Consider the following 10504-nt stretch of genomic DNA (forward strand, 5'->3'; position numbering starts at 1 on the left):
AAAAGCCTGACCTTCCCCAAACCCAAATATATATGGGAAAGTTTCACAAATACCTCAGGGCAGTAGCTGCCCTCTAGCCTGCCAGCTCTCTGTCTCCCTGAGAATGTACTTTGCTTTTCACTTTAATAAGCCTTGCCATTATCGCGTAAAACTCCTCCTACATAAGGGTCCCTCAAATTCCTTTCACACAACAACACAGAAGAACATATTTCCTCCAATAACACTATTGTCCCATTGACTTTAATTTGTATGTTTCTTTAGACCACAAGGCTAACATAATTCAATACATTCCTTTATCTAACAAACTAAAGGATATCTGGAAAACACAATTTTGCATTGAAAATTTTAGAAGCAAATTGCTTACATAGGTAGACAGATGAAGCAGGGTAAATGTGATCCCATATTTTTCTGAATAATAAAGCTTCCTGTAAATTTTCAGAGCTTTATGGGCTCAGGTGCATTGTTAAATTGTTCTAAACCCCCATAATATCTTTTGTATTCTACTTGCAAATCTCATTCATTATAAAGGACTTCAGTTAAGGAAACAGTGTATTCTATTTTTCTACCCAGTTAGTGATTCCTTTTTAGTAGATGTTTTATTAGTATGGATACTGCAGATTTTGCTGTCAATGGTTGTAATTTTGGAGAGGAATTTATAAACACCCAGAAGTGTGATAAGTATACATGTGTCTTCGTTGAGTATGAATAATTGTAGACCCATAATTCTATGCAGAATCAAACACAAATCCTGGAGAGCACATCCTATAATATCTTCAACAAATACCAGGCCCCACAAAATGTGAAGTGGAGACTCACGTTTCCCAGTGACTGTGATTCCCTCCCTGAGGGTCTTGATCTTCGCCTGGGTGAGGATGTAAGAACAGAAGTTCTTTGTTTGTTCCTTGAAGTTAGGATCCAGTTGGTTGTCTACAACCTGCTCAATATGGGCTAGGAGTTCTTTGTCATTTGTTGGCCGGTCAAAGACAAAACACTTCCTTCTTGGAAAGAAATGGCGGATGCACTCTCTAGGGAGATTAGATATTTGAGCTTTGGGATTCAGGCCTGAAAGATTAAAATAAACAAAAACAAAAATAGGTATTAAAGTAGGAGCAATCTGAGGACAAGGGACTTAAACATTTTTATGACAGGGACTTTTGTATCTTTGCCATATTCTCTCTGTATAACTTCTGGTTATACCTCCTTTAGCATGGACATCCAAACGCTGCTTTAACATCAAATTTACCAATGATGCAACTTTGGGGGAAAATTTTGGAAGAGATTAAATATGCTTAAAAAACAACTACAACAACCTATTGCTGTTATTGGACCTAAAAATGGTAGAGTATTTTCTATATAGTCAATATTAGCTACTGAATGAATAACAGAAACATGGGTCAAATGTAAGTTTTTGGTCACCTTGATACCATGGGAAAATGAAGCTGTGGATCAAAATGAAGAGCCCAAATAAGACTTAATGAAACAGTGTTGGAAATGACACCAGATTATCTAAGGAAAACTGTTTAGATCAGCCATGGGCAAACTACGGCCCGTGGGCTGGATCCACCCATTTGAAATGAATAAAACTAAAAAAAAAAAAGACTGTACCCTTTTATGTAATGATGTTTACTTTGAATTTATATTAGTTCACACAAACACTCCACCCATGCTTTTGTTCCGGCCCTCCGGTCCAGTTTAAGAACGCATTGTGGCCCTCGAGTCTAAAAGTTTGCCCACCCCTGGTTTAGATGCTAAAAATAATGTGTACAGCATTGGCTTTTAAAAAAATAAAATCATCTGAAGAGTGAAGAGTAAATGTAGCAAAAACATAATTTTAAGATATCACCATTAGTCTCTAAACTCTTTAAGGAAAATAACTATATTCATTTGATAGCTTTGCTCCTCTGTGTAGCCCATTTCTTATTGTTTTTGAGAAACCATAAATAGAAACATGAAATCAAGAGTGTATAAATCAGAAGTGGATTTTCTTTCAAGGGTTCATCAGATACCTACATGCCATGTTAATGTAACCCATTCAAATATTTTTATTATTTTGAAATTGTAAAATGGGTAAATATGGGTAAATTGAAAAAAAATTATGACCAGATAGAAATAATTAACAATTAAAATATCTATAATGCCTATAATGAATCTATAGATTCAACACAATCCCTGTCAAAATACCAATGGTGTTTTTCACATCAGTACAATAAATAATCCAAAAATGTATATGAAACCATAAAAGACCCTGAATAGTCACAGACATACTGAGAAAGAGCAAAGATGCAAGTATTATGCTACCTGATACCAAACTATAATACAATGGTGTGGTAATCTAAGCAGCATAGTGCTGGAATAAAAACAGACATATAGATCAATTGAACACAACAGAGTGCCCAGAAATAAACCCATGCAAATATGATCAAATAATAGATGACAAAGGAAGCAAAACAACATACAATGGGGTAAAGTCAGCCTAGCGGTGCATGGTGTTGTAAAATTGGACAAATATGTGCAAAAGAAGTGAAAATACTCCACCTTCTTACACCATATACAAGAATCAGCTGAAAATAGATTAAAGACTTAAATGTAAGACTCAAAACCATAAAACTACTAGAATAAAGCATACAGAGTAAAATCTCAGACATGAAGACCAATACACGTATGAAAAGATGTTCAACATCACTAATCATCAGAGAAATGCAAGTTAAAACCACAATGAGATATCACCTTATGCCTGTCAGAATGGCTATCATCAATAAATCAACAAGCAACAAGTGTTGGCGAGGATGGGGAGAAAAGGGAACTCTTGTGCACTGTTGATGGAAATGCAGATTGGTGCAGCCACTATGGAAAGCAGTACGGAGTTACCTCAAAAGAATTGAAAATAGAACTACCTTATGAACCAGCAATTCCACTTCTGGAAATATCTCTGAAGAAACTTAAAACACTGATTCAAAAAGAATATATGACCTCTATATTCATTGCAGCATTATATACAATAGCCAAGATATGTAAGTAACCTAAGTGCCCAAAAATAGACAAGTAGATAAAGTATAGGTAGTAAATATACACAATGGAATACTACTTAATCAAAATAAAAAATAAAATCATACCATTTGAGATAGCATGGATAAATATAGAGAGTACTGTGATCAGTGAAATAAGTTAGACATTGAAAGACAAATATCATATGACTTCACGTATTTGTGGATTCTAAAAAACAAAATAAACAAATAAAATTGATACAGACTAATATATAGAGACAAAAAAATTTGATGGCTGCATGAGGAGAGTGGGGGTGAAAAAAGTGAAGGCATTAACAAATACAAGTTGGTAGTTAGAAAATATTCATGTAAAAAAAAGCATAAGGAATATAGTCAATAATATTGTAATATCTATGCATTGTACCAGGTGAGTACTTGAAATATAGGGAGATCTCATTGTAAAGTATATGTTATCTAACTACTATGCTATATATTTGCAAATAATACAAAATGATATTGAGTGTAAAGTACAATTGAAAATAGGTGTCAGTGAGTGAGGGACAGTTAAATCCAGCAGGAGGACCAGAGGCTGGCAGACCAGGCTCTCCTGGACAGGCCGCCCCTATCACCGCTGCGGGCACTCCCGGGCTGTGGGGCTCAAGAAGGGAGCCCATGCCATCTTGAAGGGGAGAGAAGCCTCCTCTAGAAATTCATCAGCATCACCACCCAGACTGGCCGTGGACACTGTTCGTGACCCCGCCACAGGCACTCCCTAGGCTGTGGGGCTCGGGCACAGAGCCCTTGCCATCTTGAAGTGGAGAGCAGGCTCTTCTAGGAACTCATCAGCTCCACCACCCAGACTGGCATTGGACACTGCCCGTGAACCTGCAGTCACTCTAGTCAAAATCCTGCTGCCCCGCCCGCAGACCTGCAGATCTCTAGGATTTCCACCTCCAAGGGTGGTGGGTTCTGCAGCATTAAGTGTGACTTCCCTCTCCCAGGCTGTCGACCTCCAGACACTACAGTCATGCCTTTAAGTGTGCAGACCTCCTGAGCCCACCGCCTCAAAGGTGGCTATTTGGTGCCGCTGTAAGCCCCCTCTGGGTGTGCTTGTATCCAAACAAGGACACATGCCCTGGCAATAGAAATTGGGATGCCCTCCTTCCTGGCTGCCTGCCCACAGACATAGTGAGTCACACAGCTTCAGCGCCAGAATCCCTCAGAGTGCGCCACCTTGGCAAACAGCCACCAGGTGCCTCTGTGAGCCACCAGTGGTACGTGAATCCAATCAAGGGCACAAGGATCAGGCAGCAAAAACTGAGTCTTACCAAACCACAGCTGCCGACCACCAGACACCACAGTCGTGCCTTTCCAGCGCACAGGAAAAGGCAGCACAGAACACCAGTCACTTGACTCTCGGCAGGCACATGCTGGGACTCTGTTTCTCATTGCATGCACATGGGATCCCTGATTCTCAGAGCAAGCAAACTGAGCTCCAGTGACTCCAATTCTTGGCACACATGCACACAGGGACCCTGATTCTCAGCGCAAGGTCGCACCAAGCGACAGAGACTCCAATACTCAATTCTTGGAGCGTGCATATGGGGACTCTGACTCCTGGTGCATGCCAGGGCACTCTGATTTTTGGTGCATGACCACAGGGATTATTTTTTTCAGTGTGGCGCATGCGGGGTGCCTGATTCTAGATGCATGCACGAGGCTGCACTGAGCACTGGTGACTCTGATTCTCGGCGTACGTGGCACCCACTGACCCATGGCAGCCACAGATCTCAGTGTCGGAGCTCTTCAGTGACACTCCGGTGGCACAATGTTCCCACTGCGCATGGCACAGGCCCCTGCAACTTAGTGTTTGGAACTTCTGATGATAGTTAGAATGGAAAGACAAGGAACAATCCCCAGTGGAAAAAAAAAAGAGAATTCACTAAGAAAGGAATAAGTGAAATGGAGTCATGCAATAATGACAGAAAAAGGATTCAGAGTAATGGCCATACAGTTCATAAACTGGATGGATGAGAAAACCAACAACCTATGTAAAAATCAGGAAGAAATCAAAAGTGATATAGCTACAATCAAAAATGTTATAGAAGTTTTCAACAGTAAACCAGAAGAAGCAGAGGACCAAACTACTGAGTTAGAAGATAAGGAAGAGAAATAAGCCCAAACTGAACACCAACTGGAGATAAAAATTAAAAACAGGAGCGCATAAGAGAACTTTGGGACAACACAAAATGAAGTAAGATATGTATAACAGGGGCACCAGAAGGACAAGAAGAGGAGCAAGGACTAGAGAATCTATTTGAAAGAATAATGACAGAAAACTTCCCTGATATGGGGAACAAAAAAGTCACACAAGTATAGAGATTCCCAAGCAAGATGAATCCCAGAAGACCCACAACAAGACAAATCATAATTACAATGGCAAATGTTATCGACAAAGAGAGAATCTTAAAGGCTGCAAGAGAGACAGAGAGTTGCCTCCAAAAGATCCCCCATCAGATTATCTTGGCTCTGTGGATAGAGCGTCGACCTGTGGACTAAAGGGTCCAGGGTTTGATTTCAGTCAAGGGCATGTACCTTGGTTGCAGGCACATACCCAGTGGGGAGTGTGCAAGAGGCAGCTGATCGATGTTTGTCTCTCATCAATGTTTCTAACTCTCTAGCCCTCTCCCTTCCTCTCTGTAAAAAAATCAATAACATATATTTTTTTAAAATAATAACATTAAAACTAAATGGATTAAATGCTCCAATCAAAAGACATGGAGTGAATGAATGGATAAGAAAACATGACCCATATATATGCTGTATACAGGAGACCCATCTCAGAACAAGGGAATCACACAGACTGAAAGTGAAGGGATGAAAAAATATCTAGCAGGCAAATGGAAAGGAAAAATGTGCTGGGGTAGCAATACTTATATCTGACCAAATAGACCTCAAAGTGAAGGCCATATCAAGAGACAAGAAAGGCCACTTCATTATTCTAAAGAGATCGATACACTGAGAGGTTATAACTTTGGTAAACATATATTCACCCAAAAATGCAGGAGCACCCTAATACATAAAAAAACATCTGGGAGATGACAGGAGAGAGATTGACAGCAATGCAATCATAGTAGGAGACTTTAACACCCCCATTAACATCACTGGATAAATCCTCTAGACAAAAAATTAGCAAAGAAACAGCAATCCTATATGATTCACTAGATCAGATGAAATTAATTGAGATCATTATAAGATTCCAACCCACCCCAAAACTACAGAATATACATTCTTTCAAGTGGGACATTTGGGACATTTCAAAAGATAGACCACATACTGGGACACAGGCAAAGTATCTCCAAATTTAAGAAGATTGAAATCATATCAAGCATTTTCTCAGACCACAATGGCATAATATTACAAATAAACTACAATAAAAACAATAAAAAAATTCAAACACTTGAAGGCTGAATAGCATACTATTAAACAATGATTGAGTAACCAAAGAGATCAAAGAAGAAATAAAATACATCCTGGAAACAAATGGCAATGAAAACACAACAATCCAAAATCTTTGGGACACAGTGAAAGTAATTCTGAGGGGAAAGTTAATAGCATTCCAAGCCTTCCTAAAAATCATGAAAAACTAGTAATAAAACATCTAACTCTGTAAATAGAAGAATTAGAAAGAAAGCAAAAAGAAAAGCCCAGAGTGAGTAGAAGGAAGGAAATAATAAAGATCAGAGCAGAAATAAATGACATAGAGACCAGGGGAAAAAAAAAAAAAAGATCAATGAAACTAATAGCTGGTTATTTGAAAGGATAAACAAGATTGATGAACTGCTAGCCAGGCTCACCAAGAAGCAAAGAGGGAAGACCCAAATAAACAAAATCAGAAATGAAAGAGGAGAAATAACTACAGACCCTACAGAAATACGAGGGATTACAAAAAAAATACTGTGAACAACACAATTCCAACAAACTGATCAAAATAGAAGAAATTCACATATTCCTAGAAAAATACAACCTTCCAAAACTCAACCAGGAGGAATCAAAAAAATCTGAATAGGCCAATAACTATGGAGGAAATTGAAGCAGTAATCAAAAAACTTCCAACAATCAAAAGCCCTGGACCAGATGGCTTCACAGCGGAATTTTGTCAAACATTCAAAGAAGAAATGAAACCTATCTTCCCCAGACTATTCCAAACAATTTAAGAGGAAGGAACACTACCAACCTCTTTCTATGAAGCCAAAATTACTCTAATCTCAAAATCAGATAAAGAGAACACAAAGAAAGAGAATTATAGGAAAATATCCCTCATGAACATAGACTCGAAAATTCTCAACAAAATATTAGCAAATAAAATCCAGCATTACATTAGAAAGATCATACACTATGACCAAGTGGGACTTATTCCGGGGATGCAAGGATGATACAATATCCACAAATCAATAAACATGTTATATCACATAAACAAACTGAGTGATAAAAACCATATAATCATATCCATTGATGTAGAAAAAGCATTTGACAAAATCCAACACCCTTTTTCATAAAAATGCTCAGCAAAGTGGAAATAAAAGAATGATACAGCAACATAATTAAAACATATGACAAACCCACAGCCAATATCATACTCAATGGGCAAAAACTAAAATCATTTTCCCTAAGTAAAGGAACAAGACAAGGATGCCCACTCTCATCACTCCTGTTTGACATAGTACTGGAAGTACTAGCCATTGCAATCAGACAAGAAGAAGAAATAAAAGGCATCCAAATTGGAACTTTAGAAAAACTGTCCTTATTTGCAGTTGACATGATATTGTACATAGAAACTCCAAACACTCCATCAAAAACCTACTTTATTTAACAAATGAATTCAGCAATGTAGCAGGATAAAAAATTAGCACCAAGAAGTGTATGGGTTTTCTATACACAAATAATGAACGCACAGAAAGAGAAACTTAAAAAGCAATCACATTTACCATTGCAACAAAAAAATTAAGATACCCAGTAATAAATTTAACCAAGGAGATAAAGCAGTGGTTCTCAACATTCCTAATGCTGCGACCCTTTAATACAGTTATTCATGTTGTGGTGACCCCCCAGCCATAAAATTATTTTCGTTGCTACTTCATAACTGTAGTTATGAAAGGTACTGTAAATATCTGATATTAGGACATATTTAGGCGGCCCCTGTGAAAGTGTTGTTTGACCCCGCAAGGGGTTGCGACCTACAGTTTGAGAACCGCTGAGATAAAGAACCTGTACTCAGAAAATATCAGGACACTGAAAAAAAGAGATAGAGGAAGACATGAACAAATGGAAGAATATACCATGTTCATGGATTTCGTAGAATCAACATCATTAAAATGACCAAACTACCCAAGGCAATCTATAAATTTAATGCAATCATCTTTAAAATACCAACCACATACTTCAAAGACGTAGGACAGACTCTCCAAAAATTCATCCGAAATAAAAAAAGATCCCAAATAGCTGCAACAATCTTGAGAAAGAAGAACAATGTTGGAGGGACCTCAATACCAGATATCAAGCTATACAACAAAGCTACTGTTCTCATAACTGCCTAGTACTGGCACAAGAACAGACATATAGACCAGTGGAACAGAACAGAGAATCCAGAAATTGATCTAAGTTACTGTGCTCAATTAATATTTGACAAAGGAGGCAAGAACATACATTGGATTCACGATAGTGTCTTCAATAAATGGTGTTGGGAAAATTGGACAGATACATGCAAAAAAATTAAACTAGTCCTCCAACTTATGCCATATACAAAATAAACTCAAAATGGATAAAGGATTTAAAGATAAGATGGGAAACAATAAAAATATTAAAGAAGCCATAGGCACTAAAGTAGCAGACATTTGTCATAGCAATATCTTCATTGATACAGCTCCTAGGGCAATGGAAACTAAAGAGAAAATAAACAAATGGGACTACATCAAAATAAAAAGCTTCTGCAGAGCAAAAGAAACCATTAACAAAACAACAAGAAAACCCACTGCATGGGAGAACATATTTGCCTATGTTATCTCTGATAAGGGTTTAATCTCCAACATTTACAGGGAACTCATACAACTTAACAAAAGGAAGATAAACAATCCAATCACAAAATGGGCAAAGGATCTAAATAGATACTTTGCGAAGAAGGACATACAGAAAGTCAAAGAGACTATGAAAACATGCTCAAAGTCACTAATCATCTGAGAGATGCACATCAAAACAGACTGGTGCAGTTACTGTGGAAAACAGTATGGTGTTTCCTCAAAAAATTAAACGAAACTTTCATTTGATCCAGTAATACCACTTCTAGGAATATATTCCAAGAAACTAGAAACACCAATCAGAAAGGATATATGCACCCCTGTGTTCATAGCAGCACAATTCACAATAGCTAAGATTTGGAAACAGACTATATACCCAACAGCCGATGAGTGGATTAAAAAACGGTGTTACATATACACAATGGAATACTACGCTGCTGTAAAAAAAAGAAGGAACTCTTACCATTTGCAACAGCATGGATGGAACTGGAGAGCATTATGCTAAGTGAAATAAGCCAGTCAGATAAATACCACATGATCTCACTTATTTGTAGAATGTAAAGAACATTATAAACCCATGAACAGAAATAGACACAGAGGCAAAGAAGCATCCAACAGACTGTCAAGCTACAGTGGAAAGGCTGGGGAGGGTCGGGGGGAGAGGTAAGAGATCAATCGAAGGACTTTTATGCATGCATATAAGCATAACCAATGGATACAAGACACTGGGGGTGAGAGTGAGGGCATGTGCCAGGGGATAGGGGAGGCCAAGAGGAGGTCAAAGAGGAAAAAAAGACATAAGCACTACTATTTTTAATACTTTAAACAATAAAATAAAATTAAAAATAAAATTATTTAAAAATATAGTGTACGACACATAGAAATTAAAATTATCCTATCCAATAAAAGAGAAACATGGTAATTAGTGTACGACCGCTACCCTTCCCATTGGCTAATCAGGGTGATATGCAAATTAAATGCCACCCAGGTTGGCAGACGACAGCCAGGCAGCTGGAAGCGAACATGAGGCTTGCTTGTTTCAGTGACGGAGGGCTCCAACATTCCCTGCCTGTCTTGTCGGCCTCTGAGCTTGCAGTTTGAAACATTGTAACAAATATAGAAGCTAAACAAAACCCCAGAAACGCACTTTCAGCTGGCCGGCCGGGATCTCAGAGCTGGAGATGATACAGTTTCTCAATTATAGAACACAAACAAACTAGATACCTGCTTTCAGCAGCAGAGGCCTCAGAGCTGGAGCCAGAGCTAAAGCTGGCCCAGAATTAAAAAAAAGAAAAAAAGGAGCGGTTGGATGCTTCAGTCATCCACCAGCCTAAAAACAGCCCTCAGCTCCTCACCCAGGCTGGCCAGGCACTCCAGTGGGGACCCCCACCCTGATCCAGGACACCCTTCAGGGCAAACCTGCTGGCCCCCTCCCACGCACCAGGC

General features: G+C 38.6%; 1 protein-coding gene across 1 annotated transcript in view; it reads right to left on the bottom strand.

Moving 5' to 3' along the window:
- The window catches only part of LOC102760527 (guanylate-binding protein 6), a 29301-nt gene that overhangs the window by 4701 nt on the left and 14096 nt on the right, over positions 1–10504 (bottom strand). Inside the window, exon 6 of the mRNA XM_015561440.1 lies at positions 817–1062. Coding sequence (XP_015416926.1) covers positions 817–1062 — 246 coding nt within the window. The remainder of the gene's footprint in view (positions 1–816; positions 1063–10504) is intronic.

This window comes from Myotis davidii, unplaced genomic scaffold (genome assembly GCF_000327345.1).
Source record: "Myotis davidii unplaced genomic scaffold, ASM32734v1 scaffold1757, whole genome shotgun sequence".
Taxonomy (NCBI): Eukaryota; Metazoa; Chordata; class Mammalia; order Chiroptera; family Vespertilionidae; genus Myotis; species Myotis davidii.